The following is a 25,226-nucleotide window of genomic DNA, read 5'->3' as shown; positions in this document are numbered from 1 at the left end:
AAAACAGCGGTGGTGAAGACAGTGGAATGAGCCAGCACTGCTCCTGCATGAGCCAGCTGGCACAGCGAGTCTGAAAGTTCCAGAATGCCAGAGGTGGACTAACTCCAGACGTCTACAGCTCAGTTGAACAGTACAGGCTGAGAAAATGTGGTGTGTTTTTTACCTGTTGGCTTTCTCCCTGTAATTACCTGTGCCTGCCACCAGAGGTCAGCACTGCTTCAACATCGCTCAATTCAGAGCTATTGCTAGTATACTGCACTTGAACGTAAGGACAACTAGGAACATAATAGCGCATCTTCACTACCATCCACTTACAAGTCAGAACGAACAACATGCTTTATGCTGCTTCTTTGTCAGACAGGCACAGACACTGCTACAAAGTGCACAGGGTGATTTTGGAGCCCCCCTGTGGTATTAAAGCTTTATTACACTCTGTTGCAGGCAAATAAATGAACTGTCTAAATGAGCACACTGCGATAGATTTGGATGTTACAAGTGAATTTCATTTTGAAAGCATCTGTAACCATGTTCACAGCTATAATGTTCTCTATCAGTTTAAAAGGCATGTGAGTTTTAAAGCTTATGTTGGTTTAATAAAAAGGTTATTCAAAATATCACACTTTACATTTCTAGTTACAGAATAAGACAACCACACAGCTGTTAACAAGCAGTAACATTGGTCTACAAAAAACTGCCAAATACCGTTAGCAGGAGAGAAGTGGCTGTTAATAATGTCAAATTAAATATAGGGTTGCATTATCTTTTGCAGACAATTTACTTCATGATGTTTTAGTGCAGAGGAGCAAAACGTTTGGCCTTAGCTGTGTGTGTAATATATTACTATATATATAATATAGATATATATTGAATATATTTGAGTTATTATGAAGAAACTTCTCACTGTAACTATAATTGATAGAGACTCCGTCACTGTAATGGTTTAGCAGTCAGTGATTGTGAATGGAACGCGGCAGGTTTAGTCTGACACACAGTACAGTAATGGGGTAAAGAACAAGGCCACACAAATCACGAGAGAGTCATGGATACACAGAAAGCACTGCTTTATTGACTGCATTGGTCAACCACACCAAGGATTGCTAGGATTATTATGCAACAGCCCATGTCCTCCATATCAGGTGGGGAACAATGGTGGATGCAGCCAGTATAAGGCGACAGAAACAGCATGCAGCTAGTCACATAAAACACCTTCTTGTACATCATATTGCTTTAAAAGATTGCTTAACATGAAAAATGTACAAAAAAGGAAAAAAAAAATAGGTTTCTGCACTAATGGAAAATACATTTTTTTTTGTTTCGTTTTTCTACAAAGATCCTAATACAAGAAAATAAATATCGCGCCCAAAAAAAAAAAAAGCCAACAAAAATAATTTAAAATAGCTCTTCTTCTTTTAATATATCTTCAATATTTCTCTTTGCTATTAACAAATGGCACAACATTCTTTGAAACAAAGAACACAGAAGGAAAAAAAACTTCTGCAACATTCTTTTTATTGTATCAGAAACTGACAGAGAGCAGTAATGTTTGTACGTGGCAGCAAAAAGGTCAGCAAGCTTAAAGGACAAATAAGCACTTGAGTATGAGTGTGTGACTGTGTATGTGTGATTGTATGAATGTGTGTGACTGTATGTGTGTGTCTGTGAGTATGTGTGTTTGTGTATGTGTGTGACTGTGTGTTGTATGAATGTGTGTAACTGAGTATGTGTGTGTGACTGTATGTGTATGTGACTGTGTGTGTGTGTGTGACTGCATGTGTGATTGTAAGTGTATGTATGTGTGTCTGTGTGAAGCGGTGAACACCTCAAGCTGGCTCATGGTAACTGCAAATGGAAGATTTAAAGATCCAGTAGAAGCCTGATGTCTTTGGATCGACTCATTTTGTAGTTTTGTTTTCTCTATTTTTTTTTTTTTTTTTAAACCTGCAAGCAATATGTGTAGTCTCAATCAAAATCTAGGAGACAGCTGAGAAATGTGGAGACAAGGGTACAAGACAAGAGAATTGACATTGTCCAAAAGGAATGGTTTTACCCGGATCCTTCACATTATTAGCTGGTCCCAGATAAATGAACACAAAAAAAGTTTTGCTTGCACATTTTTAATTTTACAAGCCCCTGTGCACAAGCAAATGACAGAGGCAGCCCAAAATCTCCAGTGCCTTTAGTGACAGCTTCCTTCAGATCTCAGCTCTTTTATTAAACATTTAGGATCAAATACACATTGTAAACATTTTTTAAGAGAAATCTTTAAACCTGGCAGGAGCTGCATTTTAACTCTACACTCTATAAAGAGTTTGCAAACTTGCCTGAAAGTCTGAGATATTTTAATATCTTGAACACCAGCACACCCACTTCTTTTTGGATGGTCAGTAAATCAGAGAAAAATTGGGAAAATGTATCATCTGATTACTCTATACTGTTTACTGTATTTTTGAAAGAGAGCATATGGTGTTCCACTGTTGAAAATCTGTTCTTTCATCTGGGATAGACTACATGTTACAGAACATGTGCTTGTCATTATTTGTCCTTTATGTTTGTCCCTTTGATCCTCCTGTACTAAAAAGACTATGGACTCGGTATGCAGAACACAGAAGCTAGAAGCAGTGGTTTGTTGAATTTTTTTTTTTTTTAAAAGACCATTTTGGTTTTTTGAACTGAAGCACACTGAAGCAAGCTCCGATACAGATAGAGTATGTTTAATTATATTTGAGCATTCCATTATATTTACTGGTCGCTAAAGCCTACAACACCTGTTACAGAAAACTGTTTGCTAGTACTGTATTATACATTGTGGTAGGTGCATACGAAACCAAGAATCAGCTGTCGACTATAACCTGGGTTCAACCCCTAGAGGATTAAACCAGCTAACACCGCAGGGGAAATCCTTTGAAACGTTTTGTTTTCATAATGCCGCTTTGGCAATAAACCCCACCAGCAAACAGTCCCTGGTGTTACTCAACAGTACTGTGAATGACCATTCATTCCCATCATAGCTTTCACACAAAGCATTAATACACTTAGAATTGCCGACAGATGTCTCTGCACTGGCAGCTGAGAGGTCAGCTCTGCAACAGAAACAGTAACTCCAACAGTAATTCCAAGTTTGTCAATGGGAATGGTTTCCTAAGGGGAGAACTCCATTTATTAACTCGCTGTCAGCAATTTTGTAGATTATAACAAATCCTAAATCACTGAAAAATCCAGCTATATTTAAACCATGTTTGTGTTAAACAGCTTAGGCCCATTATGGGGGGATAGCGAAATATTTGAACTTTTGAGAACTGTTTTTAAAACCCAGTTTGAAAGTTACAAAGCACTAGGTTTGTGCTGACATTCAAAATCTGTCACAGACAACAGCAAAGGGGGCATAGTTAATGAAAACAAAAGACCTGTTGGTCAAAATCTGTTGGTCAGCTGAACTGCAGAACACAGAGGATAGATAATCTTTCACCTTGGATAGTAGTGGCTGTCTCTAATATTTAGCAGCATTTGGCTACGTTGACCACGACTGGAAAAAAAAAAAAAAAAAAAAAGCATTTTGTACACACTAAAGATTATAACTGTGTAAGTGGATTCGTTTTCAGACAGTGTTGTTTTTTGCGACACTGTGGAACACAAGGCACCCAACTAACTGAAAATGTCATCATTTCTTCTAATCCACTAGTCCCAATTGTATTCCTACCGCTGTGGACAGAAGACAGTTTGAGTTCCCTTGAGTGCCACATTTTCAGACTGTTCTTTGGCATTTATAAAAAAAAAAAACAAGCTCAGCAGTAGTCAGGACTCGAACAGTGTAGTCGCAAAAAAGCCACAGAATAAATATTTTCTTCTTTTTTTTTACCCCTGAGTAAATACTGTGGACCACTCTGATAGAAAACGCTCTTCTCTTAGATTAAAAGACCAGGCAATACAACTTACAGGGTTTTGTGTTTGGATTCTTACCGGTATTAATGTGACTGGTTAAATGAGTGGCAAGGGGCCCTATTCACAAAGTTTCAACACCATTTAGAATGCATGTACACTGCCTGGCCACTTTATTAGGCTCTGTACATAATATTGAGTGGGGCGACCGTTTGCCTTCCGTTGAAGTCCAAACAATTGCATTGAGATCCGGGGATGGTTGTGATCATAGATGCTGGACTCTGGCACGGTGGATGGGGGCATTATCTTCTAGAAAGTTGCCATCGTCAGCATGGCACAAGCACAGCATTATTATCAAGGGACAAGCCAGGGCAATGCCAAACAGGGTTTTTTTTTTTTTTTTTTCTCATTAGTCTGCAAAATCAGGCAGCCAATATCTAGTTACTTGATTGATTCACTGGTATTTTTTTTTTTTTTTTTTTTACTTCAAACATAGTCAGTAGTGCATGTGGCATTTAAAAATAAAAGCAAATCTGTGTTAAGTATCTTACACTTGATTCTTGAAGTGTTTGAAGTACCATCACAAGCATTTTAACACCTCACTAACTACCATGTATTTTCAAGGTTCAAAGGAATCAATTGAAAGCAGTGTAGAGCCTAAACATGCATGTCTTAAACATTCAATCAGAAGGTAACACAGCAGCAACAAAAAGAAATACTTCAATGAGAACGCTGCACTACGTCAAGACAGTGGCAAAGATGTCTCATTGAAACTCATTTGAATTGCTCTCAGTTTCTTTTATGTACTGCTGTGCATCCCTTCTGTTAACTAGATCCAAATGCCAAGAAATTATAAAGTGATTTCACCCCCCCCCACCAAAAAAATAAAACACACTGTCACAAGACTGTTATGAATAGAGCCCTCTATACTGTGTGTTGATTGGTCTAAGAGTGAAGCAATATTTTAAACGTTGAATGGAAGAATTAAAGTCTTTCCTATGCCTATGGTGGGGATGTAAGACTCCCCAGAAACCACTTGTGCTTTTTTTATTTTTTTTTTAAAAATCACTTTTAAATCAGTTACCTTACTTGCGATTTACTTAAGACGTTTGTTGAAAAACAAGGACCAATCACATACATTTTAGGTCAGTATCAAGGAAGTATGACAGCTGGTAATGCCCCTAGTTTATTAATCCCCGCACAAGGAGGTAATACTGGCAACGGTAGCTGTAAGAGGCTAAAACACAAGGCTAGTCTAGCTGATACTTCAATATTACAATGACTTACATATAAAGTACATGCATGTGTGTTATCACTCATAACACACAGGCTTTACTGCTTAACAGGTAGCCATTAACATCTTTTTAACCGATGTAACAAACATTTAAAATGTTTATCCGTTTCCATTGTGAAAAAGGAAGGCAACAGCATTTGTAACCTCGAAATGTATTGATTTATGTTTGGAAAGAAATCCATACTAAACTATGACAACTGGCTAAAACAAAAGACATGGCAGTTTGTACTGGGTTCAAACTTTGCTTCCACGCTGTTTTTTTTTTTGTTTGGTTTTGTTTTTAAGATGCCAAAACGCTTCTCCTGACGAGGTCCTCGGTTCCTGAATGCAGCTGCCCGAGACGCATTCTCCCGTTGCTGGATTGTGTGTCAGAGTCACTCATTTCCGCGTCTGAGTAATAGCCATCAGTCTCATTGTCAAAGCTGTCCTTCTCTATGTGCTCAGTGCCGTTGCCCTGGTCCTGGCTGCAAGCTTTTGACTTTGACTTACCCTGTTTCGGTAACCTGAACCTCACCACAGTCTTGGGGGCGCTGACCGCCTCAGGCACTTTGACTGGGTACTTGGGCTCCTGGGCTGGCTCCTTGCGGTCTACCCAGTGGCTCCTCTCCTCCGAAATGTGACAGGAATCCATTTTGGAAACGGGGGGCTGGGGAGAGCCTTTCCTGCTGGGATCCTGCTTGGACATACTGTTCCTCCGATGGTGGTAATGATGATGGTGGACTGTCTTGGAGGATTTGGATCTCTCAATGTGGTTTGAAGCTCTTTTTGAGGCCCTCTTTTCCTGGGTCCCTGCTTCCTCAGAGTGGCCACCTTTGTCGTCCCTGGAGGAGGAGGAGGAGGAGGTCTTGCGACTCTTCCCCCTGGGCTTCCCCTTGGCTCTCCTGCCTACCTGGGGAGTCTTCCATGTGGAACTCATGGAGTGGTCCATCATAAGGCTAAGCAGGCTCTCCTCGCCCTGCAGAAGCTGGTCCGAGAGCAGGCTGGCTGTCTTCTCCTCGTGCCGGTCGTGGAGGGACCACTGGCTCAGCATGTCCTCCGTGGTGATCTGCACTGACTGCGCCAGCCAGCTGTTGAAGAGTGCTTCGTCAATAGGAAAAGTCTTGGACAAACCTACAACAGAAACAGATTTAAAAAGTTGGCGTGTAGTGAACTTTCCCTAAAATGTGGGACACAACTGAAGTTAATAATATATCGTTATCAACTTCTGCATGTAAAGCAACCAAGCACCAATGTTATTAATGTCTGAATAGCAGAAACTGGTGGTTTGGAGAGCCCACGCTTGCAAAAATGTACACTGAGATTTCACACACCTACACACATACAGTTGATATTAATAGTTTAATTACTTCTTAAAATGAGCCTCGCTGAAACAAACAAGACCCTTTTATTTGACTATTTCAACCCAGCTTTAAAAATTAAAAAATATTTTTATATAGCCATGTAACATCCCCGTTTGAAACTTACAGACATCAAAAACAGGCCACTGCACTGTACGAATGAAAAGCTTTCAAAAGTAGAAGAGGCGCTACTGTTTAGATTGATCAAATACAACCCCCTGGGTTTACCAAAAAAAAAAGAATTTGGGCATCACGCTATACAGAAAACTCATCTGCAGGACACTAACAAAACCTGCAGCGCAATGGCCTATGCTCAATTAAGTAACACAAAAAATATATAAAAATCATTGTGGTGAGGCAGTCTGGCGTGCAGTTTCCATGACGCAGCACAGCTGAAGTGTCTGGCAGGCAGAGTAGGTGTCTGGATGTGAATTTCACCTCCAGATCAGTCTGTCCTGTAGGATACGGTTCCTCATTTCAGACCATATAACTGCACAGCAGAACACAGAGTGTGGAATTTCATTCATGGAAACGTGCCAGGTTTTGTCATTGTTAAGCATCAAAAAGCTGCAGGTTAGGATCCATTCAGAGCGATTTCTTTCTTTTGTTTGGGAATGCTGAGTACAATGACCCTGGCTGTTCCTGGGTGCATGCTGTATCCTTGGCAACTACAGGATACCTGCTTCACAACAACAATGAGGTGGCGACATTTACATGAAGGCTTCTCAGTTGACCTGTATAAATAGTTCAGGCTTAATACAAAACAACAGAATGTGTGGGAGGATGGGCAGTTTAATATTTCAAAGGCCGAGTTCTGTTTTTCTGTTTCATCAAGCTGATATTTACTAAGAGTATCAGTTCGAACCAAGCTGTGTACAATTATAAGACCACAATTTTATAAATTTAATAGCCTTAACACTTCAGTACTATTCACTTCCTCCCACTCGCCAGTCTGAAGGGGCTTCACGTTCCAATTGCTCTTATTAATTATCAGACTCGAAACAACAAACAACTCTCCCGAAGGGTCTGTTTCTGTCAGAACGTCAATTAGTGAACCGACTCGCTTGAAGCAAGACTCTGGTATATGATTGTCAGGGCTTTGACAGCAGTACATGACGTGGGCTTCTACCTCTGCAAAATCTTATCACAGCAGCTAGACAGATGCAATGAAAAACAAAAACTCCCTCTTGTAAAGCTAAGGGAACACAAAGCCACCTTTTCAGGAACAGTGGCATGAAACCTGGTTCCAGGAGACCAGAAGAACTAGACTGAGGCAACTTTGCTGTAACAAACCCCAAGTCTCCCCTGGTGTGCCATGCTGTGGTCTGAAACCTAGCCTTCTGAAACCAAATTCCAAGCCACAAAATGGCTTTGTGTTCACTCAGCTTAACAGTTGGCTTAATATTGAATTTGATGCAAAAAATATACACCCATGAAAAAAGTGCGCAAGAATTCACCCAGCTGTTTCAGCAAGGATCCATTCTCTGGTTTCCACCTCTCATTTTTCTCCGGGCTACACTTCCTCCGTCCTCTCACTTCGCTCTGCCTGCCTTTTGCTGCTTTCCCTCCTTTCCCTGCTTTCTCTGGAAAACAGAAGGCACAAAGAGCTTCTCTGTAAATTACCTAGTAATGAAGTGCCAGGTTTCGGAAGGAGCTATTGCAGAATGTCATCTCGATTTCAGAAGGGGTTAGCAGGTTACAGTCAAGAGCAGCTTCTCCCGACAGGTTCACGGCACTCTGGGAACAAGATCGTCCTTTAACAAGCACAACGCAACATTGAGGGGCTAATACAGAATGTAAAGAAGCTCTGTTGTTATCACTTGCCGCTTTGTATTGACCGCAGTGCTGCCTCCTTGCTTGATTTAATACTCTTGAGATGGTCACAGACTGTAAAGAGGTGGGGTTCCCCACAGTGGAACTGGATAAAATCTCATCAAGAAACATATTTACACAAACTGCGAATGGTACATCTGTGTGAACAGTATCCACACTGTTTTATGATATGGTATTAAAACGACTTGCTCCAAAACAAATAATACAACTGGTAAATGTAAGTTTTGTTCTTATTCCTGCATTCAAAATCAAGACACAGAGTACAAAGTAGTTTTGGACTGTCTGAACAACATCCTAATATACATGAAAATATATACTATGTAGTGCTGTTTAAATGCACTTGGTCAAGATGGAGTTACTGTCACATCCTTAATCCAACTAGCAGGCCTAATAGAAAAAAACTATTCCTATCCTTCTCTGTCTAATTGGCTTTCCTATGGTATATTTCAACATTAGATGGTAATTCCACCTGTGTGCACAACACTGAATCAAACAATATGTGCATAGCAGTACAGGGTTAAGTGTTAAAATAGCTTAGAAATGTAATCAATGCTTTCATCACTGCAATAATGGAATTTCTTCACTAGACACAGGCAGCATTCCTGTTCTGTTCAGTATGTGTTGTGCCATTACCCTTATAGGATAGGTTTTCAAGTGCCTGACAGTATTTTGATACCACTGATACCAGGGCCCATCACTTTGTTACGCAATTCAAATATCCTTAAGTGTCAAGAGAACAGATGTGGGCTACCCCAGCGTGGTCTGGGAGCACAATGGGAGGGTGTTCTGGGGTTAGTACAGAGGCCTGCCGCCAGTCTACCGTGTGCTGAATACACTCCCCACACGGCACTGTGCTCAGGCAGAGAGTACACGCCTGTAACAGATGACAGACCAGAATAACACAGAGCAGTTTTCAAGGAAGGCACATCCTGCCGCACACTCAAGCCCAGCTGCAACATTTAAAACACATCCAATTACATTATCACTTGTGCTTCTGCAGTACAGAGGCTAGAAACCACATTTGCATATACACTAGTCACTCAGCGCAGAGCAGAGCGTTTCAGAAAGTCTGCCTCCATCTTACCCCAGATTGTGCAAGTGCTTGGCAAGCCTTTTGGGCTTCAATTCTTGCGTGACAAGATAATAATACCGTGTAGAAGGGAACACAGCACTATGTTGAAAGAAATTATCCCAAACTGTAATGAAAGTGATACATGAGCAACAGCAGTAAGTACATTCCCATCATGAATCATTCGCATTCATACGGTGCACGTCATTGACATGGTCTGTGTCCCTAGCACCAGAGCAAGTGTCTAAACCTGTTCACATGCACACAGTGTTTTAATTCATACAAATCTGTGCACTACAATCGCATGTAAGAAGGCAGCCAAAAGCTTGGTCGATGAACAGGTTTAATCAGCTCATTCTTGCTTTTTTAAACTAGTTTCTAGCTTCCTCCTGAATGTATTACCTGGGGAAATGTCTTTGAAGTACATGATTAATTTTTTTCATTTTAACTCCAAATGCAAGCAACAACTGTATCATGTATCGTCTGCTACCTAGTAACAATAAAGGTGGCGGCTTTTTAAAAAGGATTTATCCTGTACCTTGTTACACAGTCATACCGAGAACAACATTCATAAGAAAAAGCCCTCGGGGTGCCTGTCTTAAATCCCAAAGAGGTGAAACTGAGAAACAGACATATCAAAGTTAAAAGGTCTTCTGTTGTTATGCAGTATTCTGAACAGTACAGTTACATAAGAGTATGGGTTAGAGGTTAGAAACATGGTATACAATATACAATTGCCATGGTATACAATATACAGATTTGCATTTAGTTTTGTTTCTTAAAGTGCATAAAGCTGAGTGTAGGACAGTATCACATACTGCAGCTCCACACCACTGGGGGCAACGCTGTCAGCAATGCTAGATTACTTTTACTAGTCCACAGTCAGTCATACTTTCAAAATCAGGACACTATCCACAAGTCTACTAGGAGAGGAAGTATAGATGGTTTACACAGCAGGCCACAGATGAAAAATTTGTGTGTGAACTTTCTGTGCATTGAAAATGCCTGTATCATGAAAGAGTTAAATCCTTGATCTGAGCATCATGTTTAATAAAACAATTTAAAAACCATTCCCTCCCTTTTCTTCCTAAGCAACTCTCCTGCTCGATGAATTCACCGTTTCAAGTGTTATTACCAGGCTGTCCCGCCACAAACCTCAATCTGCATCTCTGAAAGACACAGTCATTTAGTGCAGCGTGGCACAGCCTCAGATAGAGGAAATGCTGCCGCAGCAACTCTGGCAAAACATCAGGGTGTACGGAGCTTGCTGGAGAATGATGAATGTGGCAATCGCAAGCGAACCTGAAATCTCAGCTCCGTTTACACTTTGCCATCCTAATAAATCTTTGGTGGAATTAAACTGTTTCAGCATTTTCTTCCTAATCTAAGCCCACATAAACAAACATACTTTTAACCTTGGGAGGAATACAGAATGCTATGAATCTGAATTATTTAAAGACAAATGACCTTGTTTTCTGCTTTAAAATAGCTTGAAAAACACCATTAGAATAGTAATAGAATACCAGACAGCTTTAAGAAACCCAAACTGGTACTGATATAGTACTGCAATGGGCTACACGTGTGTGTGTCCGTTGGGTCATACCATTGTGATGTCATGTTAAAATATGACAATGTGGTAGCAGTCTACCATAACCACTGAAGATCACTTTGGCTTAACCAGAGTTACAGACACTTCATTTTCTTTAGATTGACCAACCTTAAAGTGTTGAGAGCCCAGTGTCATTTTTTAAAACGTGCTGATTTGCTACACCGGTTTACTGTAACACAGCTGAATTAGTGCAGCTCAGTGCTTACATTAGCCGACACTGTGGCTTCAGCACACTGTATCCAAGTGTAATGGAGCTCGGGGTTGTTAATCCACTCGTCTGTCAGGAGTACTTTATAAATCCTGATGCTCTGCCCCTGCCTTCGGCTCAACAGGGTTTAAAGCCAGGTCACCAGCGATGGATTGCTGGCAGTGTGCTTGGATGCTAGGGTATAAAAACACAAGAGGCGATATTCCCAGAGCATTAGATTGCAAGTCTATTACTGTTTTCTCTTAACCTTTTTTTACTCAAATTCCTGCCTATTTGGTTGCGACTCCCTTGTCATATGTAGAATCTGTCATTTTGGTGGGTCCATAACTAAAACTTTTAACTGAACAAACACACCCAACCTATAGGAAATCACCCGGCTGCAAAACTGATACGCTGTAAAACACGTGGATCTGAATTAAAAACATCCAAGTTCCTACTGTAGTTTGTGTTGTTGTGAGAGGACTGACTTTAAGGCCCTGGTGTACCAGAAAATAAACATTACAAATAAAAAGGAATCTGTTTAAGAAGGAGATCATAGCCAAACAAAACAGCCAGGTTTTGTCATTGCTTTCATATGAATTAAAAAAAAAAAAAAAAAAAAAAAAGTCATGCCACTTCAGACATCTTGTGTGCCAAAGCAGGATGAACACTGTTGAATTTAACTTCTGCTTTCGGTGAATACAATAAGGCTTAAAGAAAAACAATAAAGAAAATGTCATATGCGTGCTACCTATATGAAAGGAAACCAGCCCCAATGGTAGCAGTTTCCCTGACGGTTTCTTCTCCACATGCACCTCCTGGGTACGTGAGGACGTGCCTCCTTTGTAGCCAGTTTGCCTACATCGAGAATGAGATACAAACCCTGTCCGGATAGCCGCTAGGCTGCTCGGGTGAGTCTTGGAACGCTCTGCTTTGTTGCCATGGGCAGCCGTAGCCAGGTGGCGCCAGGCAGTGGAAACAAAGCTAAACTACAGCAGTATCAGTCTAGAGGGGCACAAAGAAACTAGCATGTCTCTCTCCACTGCCTGGCCTGGCAGTCTGGGACACAGAGTGAAGATTAAAACTGAGACAGGGCAAAGTGTTTCTAAAGCACATGGTTCCTGCCTCTGGATAGGTCCTTACCTCTTGCCAAGTCCTCCTCAATCAGCTGGATTTGGAGGTGGAACACCTTTTCTTGGAGATGGCAAAGGGAGTGCTTCATTTTCTCTCTTCTTGTCACCATGTAACACAGGTTCCGAACCTATCAGGAAAGTGGAGAAATACAAAACCAGGTTAATTCCGGTTAGAAATCTTGCATAACGAGGTAGTGCCTGCTTGTGATGTATTATTGCGTTTTCCGTGAATAAGTGTAGAAGGTTTTCTGAATCTGTGCTTAATTCCCATGACTTCAACAGGGAATGAAATGCTCTTTCACACACACACACACACAAATCAGATTAACCATTAAAAAATGAAGAGCAGTCTTAAAATTCACAAGATCTCCTACAATGATGGTGTGGAGAGCAGATAATCTGTAACTCTTGGGGGACCACTAATGTAGTTAAATCTTCATGTTGGTTACAACCAAGTCCAATAATGATAAGAGCCTGCATTTGCGAGTGCTTGTTTGGAAAAGTCTGTACTTGAGGTCCAAGATGTGGTGTGGTGCCATTAATATCATCACCAGCTCGAGGGGATAGTGTCTCCTAAGTGCACTGACCCACTAACCTGTCAAGGAAAGCGACAGACTGCTAATTCTCTTTGTAGAAATGCAATGCATTTGACCTATTTTAAAACTGGCCCTCCAGTCAGATGGAGTTGTTTGCATGTAGTCTTATTTGCAGGGACTGCTAGTAATACAAATAGGTTTTATTGGAAACGACACGTGTGTGTGTGTGTGTGTGTGTGTGTGTGTGTGTGTGTGTGTGATGTGTGTGTGTGTGTGTGTGTGTGTGTGTTTGTTTGTTGGGAGGATGTCTGGAATCTTGACCTCTGCATTAATGTGAACTGAGAGAAAAAAATAATCTTCATTCTACAGTACTACAGAGAGAGAAATGGAAACCTACAATGTTTACGGCAAGTGTTTTTGATGTGGGTTTGCAGCTTCATGCACAAGTGACCAGAATCTGCACCAACATTTCTGAAAACCTCAAAGCGCTGTAAATGCACTTGAGAGAGAGCCCAAGAACCACAACTTAAGAGACCACCCATTTCAATTACGATACTACTGTGACCTTCCTACCTCCCCACAATGTATTCTGTGCATCCAGATCTAGGTCTATTAAGCAGTAATACAGTGTTCTCTTAAGGGATCTATCACCCTGGGCTCTTGCCAGTCCACACTTGTGCAGCAATCAAAGTGATTAGTCAGAAGCTGGCGCCATGCCACTCCCTTAGTATGCCACCATGTGTCTGTGTAAAGACTGCCTTTGTTTCCTCCGGCATTTAAAGGCAGTGAGGTAATGGCAGGGTCATTCTCTGAAGCTGGCACAGCGTGGTGGGGTATGGTATGGTACTTCCTGGCACCCGAACGGTTAACGAGGGCCAGGCTGTTCCAGCTGTTCACAGAAAAGCTGTTTTTTTTACTTATCAGAGCAGGATCAATCCACCGAGCTGGATCAGGCAGCGCATGACTGGCTGACTTTATTTATGAATGTTTCGAATATAGTGTATAACGCTATTCTGATTTACTTTACAGTTTTTGACACTGTACAGGGCATATGCAGCCGGCAACACCCATCTCCTCAGCAATAGCGGTCGCGAGGCTCGATTTCTCTCCCGGTATTCAACACTAAAAACTTAAAGATAACTATATGTAGGTCTGTAAAACTGCATGAAGTCTTTACAAAGTTTTTCTTTCTTTTTCTGGTTAGAAACAGAAATTGACTAAACTGCAATTGCTTAAGTGGAAGGATGAGAATACCTGTCAGCTGGCTGCTCTGCTAGAAAAGGCTGACGAGGATCCAGACACATGCTGTGTCGTCAGCGTCTTGAGTTTAAACAGCTCGTTGAGTTCATCTGCATAGCAACGACGTGCCAATCAGCATTTAACGAATGGTTATCAACGCTCATTCGAATACGATTGTGAGGGAAGAACACCTGTTGGTATAATGATCAGCTTCTGACAGCAGACGCTCCACATGCTTCTTTACCAGAATCGTAGCCTTACTGAGCATTACAATGTGTCAGGATCCTTCTACTGAGCAATCTACCCTGACAGTTACATCTTGGATTTCTTAACAAGCTTCCTCAGACCCTTCAGAAAACAAAAACGCATCTGTTTTAGCCGATCAGCAAAAACATCAAGTTTATCTTTCTGACAATTTAAGAGCGCAGTATCTATAATGTCTAGCTTCAGAATCATACATATAGGGATGTATTTAAAAGCATGTTTTTGTGTGTTTTTTTTTAATTTTTTTAATCTTCTTATGGGATTTTTGCATTGGATGCAGTGCCACTGATGGCCAAATGCTGTAACTGCATTTTGTTTCTTTGTTGGGATGTTAACCATGCAAACAGCTCTGCCAGTGGTTAGATGTTGTAATTGGGGCCAGGTGTTTAATCTGTAAGGCATGTACTAAGTAGTAAACAGGGCTCTGAATTTACTAATAAGCATCATTGTAACTTAGGGGAAGTAATCAGTGATGACAGATCTCAACACTGACCCTGCGCCACATCCACTCTGCAGCTCCCCACTGCTGACACTGAAAGAGCTGATCTGGTGGCAAAGTCGAACAGTTCAAGCCACCCTCCTTGGCTGACAAGGAGACATTAGCCTTCAAAGCAGCTGCCCCGGCCGTCCACATGCATTTAGTACTGTTCACAACCTTCCTCTTACCCTCATTTCTGTTTATGGCTGAAGAACTAAGAAATAATGAACCACGTGCCATTGCTCATTAATGAACACGTCCTCTGAACCGTGTCTCTCCACCCCCGTCTAGAAAACAAAGCAATTCACCCACAAGCTCAACTTGAAATGAAAACCACTTAGCCGGCCTTGTTTTCAATTCAGAAGCTCAATTACAGAGTTCAAAAGCAGAAGTCCGTCCCTGCGTCTCCACTGGCAACAAATCTCCCATACCCCCCCCCCCCCCCGCCCCGGGGATGTAATGTTACCGAGATAATGAACAACAGAGTTGCGTGTCACATGGACCTGAAAGATGACTTGCCTGTGGTAATGGGAGGCTTCGGCAGTTTACATTTCCCCAAAAGCATTCATTTGTTATCTTTCAAAATTAAAGAATGTACATAAGCTCTCTTTGGTTTAATAATTTGTAATAGCACGGTAACTGTAAAACAATCCAATCCAGTCATGTACAGTACACAATGTTCTTCTTTTTAGCAGTATTATCTGATGACAAGGAGATAGGTTTAAGCAAGCAGGTCAGTAAATTCCAACAGTAAGTGCACAGGCACGTTTTGAAAAGAACAATACAACTGTCTTAGGAACTATTCGGAACAGGATTTTAAATGCCATGACCAGCTCCAAACTAAATTATTGTTGCAAGTTTAATTTTTTTATTGTTTCGTTCCTCTGAGAAAACTGACCTAGTTTAGTCAACACAGGACAAAAACCCTTTGAGACTGTTTAAATCTTCAATGGTCACTTTACAGAAATGGATTGCAAGCCTGGCTTGGTTAACACTTTGTCCTACTATTGAAGCAGCACTAAGTGAGGAGTCTGGTTTACAGGCTCCACTGCCAAGCATGAAGTAAATCAGAAATTATTATAAAGCAGGTCAGCATCTTGTCACACGCTGACAACATTTCACAGGGAATTCCTGCAGGTCCGATACACGCTCCTAAAAACATTCGGAAATATTTCAAGTCAGGTCGGTTCCAGGCCAGTTATTGTGTTTCTTTATTTATTGAGAATCTCCCTCCTGTTTCGAAATTGAGTTACTCTACTGTGTGAGGATATGGGACACACTAGTGCAACAAGAGAAGGTGTCTCAAAGTACGCGCATAAATTAAACAAAGACGACATACAGTACACACACTACAACAGGGTGGAGCTGTAATGCTTGCATGAACACCACATTAACAGCGACCGCGAACAGTTCACAGCTTCAGGACCTGGGTGGAGGTTTAACTTGTTCAATCTCAATGCATAAAATGGTCCAATAAGAGGAAGGTGAACAGATCCCTGGTTACACACTTCCTTGAGAACTTCTCCCCACGACCACAAGCTTTGTGGCTGCAGATACCAGTTTCATTTCAGACAGCAAAACTGAAATAAATATCCCTCTCCAGGCCACACAGGGGTTAACAACTTGCCTCAATAAATCATGAAACCCATTTTAGATTCATGTTTTCACATTTTAATAATGCATCTTTCTTTTGGCTAAATGTATGATGAAGATGAAAGACTGTAAACAACATATAATAGAAGAAAATAAAAGTGTAAGAAATGAAATTCCAGCAAAATTAAACTAGTATCCCTTTAACGAAGGTAAACGAGAGTGGCCTTACAGTACATGTAACTGCTTTGCAATCAACCTCAAAAATGGCCAAGCCACAAAAACCGAGGATAGACAAAAGAGAGTGGCCCTCTGACCTGACCACAGAAGAATAACAAGCCTCCCCCGGACCCACCTTCTCCCCAGCTATCAGTTAAATAATCCGCCCCAATCCTCCCTCAGGAGCAAGTCCCAGCTGCCTGGCAGCACAGGCAGAGCTAATCGACTGTAACCTGCAACTCTTCTGCAAACACCCAGGAATGGTACACCCTGCAATTTATATAATCTTATCTCCAACAACAACAACAGCCTCCTCGTTATATAATTACTAAATTATCCCATTGTTGTGCCGCTGTGCCTTGATTGTAGCAGCGGGTTGTGAACATCTTCAGCGCGTCGCACAAGAGTGTTTTGCTCATTTCATATCACATCAAAGGAGGATATAATCCGCAGGCAAAAACCCTTGCCGCTTTTTCAACTACATTTTGCTGTGCAATTTACAGCAGGCAGAGAATAGCAGGGGACCTCTTTTTTATTTTATTTAAATGCATCTGTACAGATCAGTCAACTGGGACAGAGCATCTTTTTGACTTAGGGGGGCTCTTTTCGCAGTACAACAGACACCTGCCATGAAATCAACGTCATAAACGATCCTGTGGTATAACTTAAGCGCTACGTTCAAAGTTGCTAAACCAGCCTAGTTTTGGTAGCAGATACTGCATATCAATGCAATGTACAGTATGAATGTACTCAGGTGCCTTTTGCTTATACTGACGTGTTCTGCAATTCATTCTGTAGTGTTGATTATATTTTTTACATAGCTATTAAGTGCAAAGTACTGTACTTGACAAGTGTTAGTTGTTTTCACAACTGAAGCCTATCCTCTTCTAACACAGTACTTCTCCCTTGCTAGCCCATTAAGCTAACGACCATATCAAATTCAAAGCAAATCCGCCAGCATCAAACCAAATCAAGCTGTTCCACTTAAAGAATTCCTCTTTCACAAGTTGCTTCCTATGGCAGCGTTTGACACGTTCACTGAGGACCACCTCGCAGCTGGTAATTGGTGTTTCAGTCTCGCTGTCAGGAACGCCAAAGCAAAAAACGTCAGGACATTAGCACTGTTTCTAACTGCGAGCAGATGGAGCAAAAACGAAATTACAGAAAACAAAACTATAACTGGCAATAACTACAGCCTTTTCATCTGGTGCACACAAATGCTAATCAGAGCTGAGAAAAAACATATTCATCTGCAAGTCAGACGGCATGTCTTAGTTTTGTATAGTTCTCTGGGAACTCATTCTTATGACAGAGAGGTTCAAATCTATTTTGAAAAATTGTTATTGAACATTTTGGAAAATGTGAAATAAATACAGAAGTGGGACTGTGCCTCCTGTCTCTTCAGAAGGGTTGTTATCTAAGTCTCTGCCCCAGCCTACCGTGCAGATTTCACACTATTTGTCTGCTTTCGCTGCCCATATCAGTGTGGACACTGGAGCCACAGGAGCTGTGATATCAACACAACACAAAACAGCAGACATGAAGCACACAGAGAAAGGTCAGTGACAGAGCGACTGTGGAACTGAACAAGATGTATTGATTTGTAGCACTAGAAAGAAAGAGGTCATTATGAATGCGTTGTAACATATAGGGCCTATTCGCAAAGCTTTAATCCAATAATAATTTATCTTTTTTCTAGTTTTATGACTTTTCTAGGGTGTTAAAAAGCAGTTAATCTCAAACCTGACCTCAAAATATCTGCTTGGAACTAACTAACTATGGAATAGATGGTAGCTGCTTTCTAGTTATTTGGCCCCAGGAAAAAATGACTTCCTGGTGTTCTAGTCTCAAGCATTGTGCTTTTAAATATATTTGAGTTGTGTACAGCAGTATCGAGTGGCAACATAGCTCTGGTGGAGAGCAAACGTTACTCTTGCTATTGTTCGAGATTACAACATTTTCGAAGTCTTGGTTGGATATATGCATACAGTAGTAGGTGATATTTTTACACCATTCTTTCAACCAACACTACTGACATTCTGCTGAACTCCTTTTTTATCAAAGGCAGTTGACAATATCTTCAGTTCCCTTCAGCATTTCTGTTTGAAGGGTGATATAGTTTTGCAGACATACCTCATTAGACATTGAGTAAATCATACTTGTACAACAGAAGTCTACTGCGGTGTACCAGAACAGCACAGTGGAAAGACGGGAAAGAACCGGGACACACGGTAAGCTATAATAAACTATACTGTTGCCGAGGAAACCGGCGGCGACGTGAAGGCCTACTCACCCTCTCCAGGTCCTGCCGCAGGTGGGTGAAGAGTTTGAGGCGCTTGTAGAGCACGTCCTGCTCCTGCTGGGCCAGGTTGTCCACTTCGTCTTGCTTGGGAGTGAGCAGCGGCTGGTTGAAGTTCGACTTCCTCTTGAGCTTCCAGAACTGATAGAGGAAGTCGACGTGCGCGTCGGGCAAGCCCAGGCTCTCGGACACGTCCGCCGGGTTCACCAGCCTGTAGAACTCGTCCTCCAGCTCTTGCAGCTTCTGTTTCCGCTGGCTCGCCTTCTCCAGCTCCATTTTGTCTATTTTTTCCTGCTGCTGCTGCTGCAGAACTCTTGGCTCGGTAGTTCCATCTCCTGGGGGCTGCTCTCCTTTACTGGTGCCAGCACCGCTGTGGAGGTTGCTGCTGTGGTCCAGGCAGTAGGACTTGAAGCGGACCTCGTCATTCTCAGCCAGGATTGTCCGCATTTCCAGGCTGTGGTTGAAAGCACAGGTGACGTGGAAGGCTATGACGCAGGAGGGCATGGAGCACTGAAGATGAGACAGGAGGGGAGAGGAGGCTTGTTAACAACATGCTTGCATCCATAGCATATATATATATATATATATATATATATATATATATATATATATATATATACACACACACACACACACACACACACACACACACACACACACACAGCAGGTTTGCTTGTGGGATGTCCCTACTAATTAGATTTTCCAAACCCACCTTCCAATGAAAAACATTCACACACACACACGCACAGAAGTTAGTAAAATTTTACAAAAAAAAAAAAAAAAAAATTGTATGTTTGAATTGAAAGAATCAGGCTAATGCAATACTGGTATTAGGATAATATTCCTTCAAAAGAGTGAGATTTCTTTACAAAGACTACTATTTTCCAATCAAAGGGAGAACCTTTCTTCCGCATTCATACTCACAAACAGACGTACAGGTTGCACACGACAGCAGCAACACACTCACTCACACTCACACTGACACTGACACTCCTAATTGGTTCCCGTGCTCAACCTGATTTGCAGTTGACGGACAAGAAAAATGACACCCCCAAAAGATAATAATCTCTCGCAAACATAATATTTTTCAAGTACACTAGGTAACAGATCTTAAGAGTGCCTTTGATTAAGCTTATACTTAACCAAATTTGTTTTTTTTCAGTAAATCAAAGGTAACAACATTGCAGGGAATGGCAAGTCAATCCCATCTGAGGGGAGTGACTGATCCAAGAAGGATTCGAATGGATTGACTGACTGCCTAGGGAGTTGCAAGGTAGAGGAATAATAAACTAAAGCGCTGCTATAGCATTAATGTTATAGCCAAGCAAACAAGCCTTGTACCTTACTGAACGTTGCACTTTCCAATAATGGCAGTTCTAGTCTCCGTTCTAATTTCATGACTAAACGTTACTGGGCCCCGGGAGTCTGCTATATGTTTAGAAGTGCTCCGTGGTTTCTTCAGTCACACTGAAGTAGCTTCTCTTTGCTGTCTGTTTTTGCTCACCTGAATGCAGGTGCCTGTGTGCTCCTTGCACAGACTACAGGACAAGGCCCACCTGCTTGCTGGGATGTGGGACACCTTAGTGATTGGCTCCATCTTCTCGGGGCAACCTATGCTCACCTGCACACGACACAGCATTTTCAGTGTGTAGCCCTTCACAGCTTTCTTTTATTTAGCACTGTTTGGATGGTAAGGATTTAATTCATCCAGAATCTTAACATTCCTTTCTTATGCAAAGAAGTGCACTGTACAGGTCCTCCACTCTGTTGTGCCTGTGCTCCAGACACCCGCTTTTCCTCAACCCTTCTTCCCTTCTTTTCATTGTGACTCACAGCGCCGTTCTCTTACAATCTTTTCCTTTCATTCTACCTTTTAATGGCCTATTTTAATAAATTCTCTTAAAAGCTTCAATAATAGCTTTAATCCACATTCCATTTAAATAATGTATAAAGCATAATTTCAAACCCAGCTATATCATTTGGATGTACCCATTAATGAATAATAATAATTTAACTATTTTAAAGAAATCTGGTAGTCATTTTAATTTTAGTGCACAAATCTCGTTCCACCGGCCTTTATGTGAAGTCTGCCAAGTAGAATACTTCAGAAGGAGAATGACAGGTTGTTTTCAAAGCTCTTTCAAATTGCCGGATCTCAAAAACCTAACGTTAATTCATACCACTTCTGCAGTAGTCTTTAACATTAAAAGAGATCTATACATTTTTTTATAGAGACCAGTCAAATTCTTTGAGAAAACAACTAGACTTCAATCAATAAGGACGATGCTTACTTCAGGTATCCATAAGGCACAGCTGACATGGACCCACTTGGTTCCGCTGCGGGTTGGTTTCAAGGCTCCCCCTCTCCTGGGGCACAGCAGGCATTTGGGTTGGACCCCCAGAGCACAGGTCCGGCACAGCCAGTTGCCCGTAGGCACTTTCAGAATGCCATAGCACGCCTGCACAAGAGACCCACACAAGAGGTCACGATGGACTCTAGGGACCATCCAATTACATTTTCTTTAAATAACCTATCCTTGCCTCCTTTTACCAGCCGAATTTGATTTTCTGAAATCTGGAACTGAAAGGTTTTTTTTGGTTTATTTGCACTAAAAAGCATCCTACATTTTCTAAGCAGGCACCATTTACACTACTTATAAGACTCTTGCATAGCAGTTTTGCCCATTCCAGGCTTTATATGTAACAAGCTCAGGTGTGTTTTATTAAAGTCATAGTAAAATCAGAAACGGATCAACCTGCTATGCAGTGGAAGTCTAATTTCCATCCCTGCTTTCTTTTAACATTCTATGTGACATTTCAGATTTGAATATCACACTAACATTTCATTATCACACTTCTTGCCCTTGTCATTTGCTTCTCTATTCACAAAGCAGCTCCACAGTCATTTGCATATGCACAAACAAGGCCAGGTAACATAAGATGGAAAGGAGTAACACACACTGAACAGCTGGCTACCACTGGCAAAGTCTCAAACTTGGATATAACAATGGACATGAGTTAAGTGTAAGAGAGAAGAAATAAGGGGAACTGGGCTGTTTCATGTCCGGGGGCAGCGCTGCAGGGTGAAATATCAGTACCTGATGAACACAGATGTTGCACTTGTCACAGAAAACCATCTCATTGCCATCCTCTCCCTCGGGCGAGCGGCACACGTCACACACCACATCCTCGTCGTATTCGATACCAAGTCCCTCCTCTGTTTCTATGGCGATCTGCATGTTCTCGTAGCACTGGCTCTCCAGCTCCTCAATCACCCGCTCCATTGTCAGCTCATCCAGCTCGGGCAGTGCTGCGGGGAGAGGGCAAGGTGTTCAGAGCTGAAGGCACTGGGGACTCAGGTCACAGTAGAAAGAGGATTTACTCTGGTTCACAAGGTGCAATAAATTACTTTTTTTTTTTTTTTTTTTTTTGCACTGTCACATTGTTTCTCAAAGTGAATCAATGAATATTCCCTGCAGTGCTTTAAAAAGCAACAGGCTACCTGGAGATACCCTTCAATTGAAGTCTAATTCCTCTCTCCAAGACCTTTTAGCTTAATTTCGTCCCCATGGAACCAGGAAACTGAACTGTTCTCAAAGCAAATAAGGTTACAACTGGGTTAATGTTTTACTAGTGTCCCTGTGACATTTAAATAGGGAAGCAATTGTTCGCAAAACAACAAAGTGGGTGTTCTGAACATTTCAGTTGCAACTAGGAAGAAATAATGGTATTAAAATTGGTATTTTTTCATGTGAGACTGCAGTAGGCAAACAAAGAAGCCCTTATGCACTTAGTAACATCCAACAATCAGCCCTGAGATTCTTTGTAGTTATTTTTGTTGATGCCAGTTGCGATGTGGAACACTACTGATCTGAAATGCGGCCATCTGTAACTTAAGACTAGGGGTGTAACTAAACATTACTGTCCCAATATGTATCGCAATGTGACAGTTGCAATATGATATGTGTCACAATACATGTGATGGTCCTGCCGGTTACTTATTTGATGCATAAGATCAAATGACCATTTAGTGAAGGATGTTTTGTTGAAAGACCCAAACAAAGTTACCTCTATCACAATATGATACAGCAAGTAAAGAAAATACACAATGAATTACTGCTACATAAGAATGAACTACAAAAAGGGTTCGACAATATGTCAGTAATGGATCACACTTTGAAGGAGTACCTTGTTCCCTGAATTCCGTGTTGACAAGCTCCAGCCAGCAGACATCGCAGTCGTCCAGGTCGTAGCGGCTGAGCTGCTCTGCCGAGGTCCTCATGCCCACATGGCCAGGCTTGGAGGACTGGAACCCGCTCAGGATGCTCTGGGAGGCAGAGCAGAAAGGAATCCAGCTGACTTCTGGCAATGCCCTAGAATCAGAGAAGCAAGCTTTATGCACCACATCTCTGTTAGCTAAAGTGTCTTCAACTAGCATCAAATATCATACACAGTGAGAAAGTCAAATACATTTCTATCACCTGTTTAGTTTTTATTTATTTTGAAAACCAGTGATAGACAGGTAGCCTCAAACTACTGTTTGCCCATAATGCCCATCAGTGTATCAGATATGATTTGTGTGTGGTGCAAGAAACAGGGACTAGTTAGAAAGACATAAACTGGGAATTACAGGGTTAAAAAGGCTAGTCTTCAAGTTACCTAAAACACTTCAGTGTATACAAAGGAGGTGGAGAATTTTCAGGGATGGCAAGTGATTGTATCTGAATCAGACCAGGGCAGCTTTACTGGGTACAACGGTCCCACAGCAGCATGGCATAAAAGCATAGCACTGGCCTTCCTGGCAGGCTACCAAACAAAGGTGAGCTCCAGCCCCACACCGCCCAGGCAAGCAGACAAACTCAAGCTCACAGGTTTAGCTTTTTCAGATATTTAGGTCAAAGGAACTCAATTTAGTTTACGCCGACTTAACAAACCTGTCCCAGCTGCCTTAGAGCACTGGAGCTGTAAAAATATTTGATTGCTTTTTGTACGGGGGTTATGGCACTGAACGTCATCATCACGATGTGTGCACAGCCAAAGAAGAAACACACAAGGCTGTGTTTTGTCACAGTACCAGACACATACAGTCCTATGTCTTCTGTGCTGTGTAGAATATCCCCTAGTAGTCACCAGGAAGAAAGAAATCAATAAAAAAAAAGAGCTCTACATGCGTTATTGTTATTCACAGGAAATGTTGACATGTTATGCTTGCACCTTGAGAGCAGCGAATGCTGAAATTCTGGTAGTCCCTATCAAATTCTCTATTAAATCTGCCAATATAATGTCACTGAGTATTACTGCACCCCTTCTTTCATTAAGTTTAAGTGTGCAGAATCGATTCAGTCACACACTGCCTATGACAGCCTCTGAGTAAGAGAGCCTTCCAGCTTTTCAGAAGAGGCTGTCGGGGGACAACGTAGTGCTACTCACGTCTGCTGCTGCAGCAGAAGCTCTCCTTATCGGCAGCAAGACAAACACAGTGAGGGCTGTCGCAAAGAGCAGCTGTTCAAACTTTTCAGTTTCGTCATTAAAACGCAATCACAATCTCTCTTGAGATTTCAGGAAGATGCCCCCCCCCCCCCCCCCCGCCCAAGTGGAGGGACACACAACACACCTCTCCACAAATTAATCAGTAACCTATAAATATAACCTTGAGTTATTTTATGCTGCTGCTTCCCGCCCCCACAGCTCACTCCTGCTTCAACTCATTTCCAATGCAAAAATCAGGATTGCCTCATCCCGTGGTCACGTGGGTTTGAGGCAACCTTCAAACATTCAACACATTCTCATCCACTCCAAGCTGTTAGCGGCTCTCCTGCACAACTGAATGTTAGGATCGTGCAGCACTGAAGAAGTGGGCAGTGCCATGTTGCCTCACTTCAGCAGAACCGCTTGCCAATGGACAATAGCTTGGGGACGGGATCACAGCCACCCAGCTAATTAATCCCTCCTGACTGACGCCCCTCCCTGATTTGTTGCTGCTTGGTATACTTGGCCTGATCAAACTCTCTATTTATATAACTGATAAGGGTGGCTGTCCCGCAAAGCACCCTACTGATAATACTAACAACACTATAAATACAGCACTGTGCCTGGCTAGTTCAGAGGATGGTAGTTTCCTTTCAACCCTTTGTTATCGACCCAATGCCCAAAATGACTACATATCTCATACCCTATACACTCAGTCAATGACATATGAAATAAGTGGTTTGGATACTATCCTTGAACTGGAGGAATCAGATGCAACCCGGCTCTTTGAAAGC

The 25,226-nt window shown here is 41.8% G+C and overlaps 1 protein-coding gene across 5 annotated transcripts in view; it reads right to left on the bottom strand.

Annotated features, from left to right (window-relative positions):
* Positions 1-2,488: 2,488 nt before the first annotated feature.
* The window catches only part of LOC121296841 (protein Jade-1-like), a 41,218-nt gene continuing 18,480 nt past the window's right edge, over positions 2,489-25,226 (bottom strand). For 2 of the 5 annotated variants that reach the window (XM_041222685.1, XM_041222687.1), the window contains exons 5-12: positions 23,152-23,336; positions 22,062-22,273; positions 21,255-21,422; positions 20,468-20,584; positions 18,958-19,473; positions 12,349-12,466; positions 7,938-8,090; positions 2,489-6,280 (exon numbers count right to left, since the gene is read on the bottom strand). In XM_041222685.1, coding sequence (XP_041078619.1) covers positions 5,451-6,280; positions 7,938-8,090; positions 12,349-12,466; positions 18,958-19,473; positions 20,468-20,584; positions 21,255-21,422; positions 22,062-22,273; positions 23,152-23,336 — 2,299 coding nt within the window. In that variant the 3' untranslated portion in view covers positions 2,489-5,450. The remainder of the gene's footprint in view (positions 6,281-7,937; positions 8,091-12,348; positions 12,467-18,957; positions 19,474-20,467; positions 20,585-21,254; positions 21,423-22,061; positions 22,274-23,151; positions 23,337-25,226) is intronic. The other 3 variants (XM_041222688.1, XM_041222689.1, XM_041222690.1) reach the window with 3 other exon arrangements.

The sequence above is a fragment of the Polyodon spathula genome, chromosome 22 (assembly GCF_017654505.1).
Source record: "Polyodon spathula isolate WHYD16114869_AA chromosome 22, ASM1765450v1, whole genome shotgun sequence".
In the NCBI taxonomy this organism is placed as follows: domain Eukaryota; kingdom Metazoa; phylum Chordata; class Actinopteri; order Acipenseriformes; family Polyodontidae; genus Polyodon; species Polyodon spathula.
Note: the sequence above shows the minus strand (reverse complement) of the source record. Positions and strands in the feature narration are given on the sequence as shown.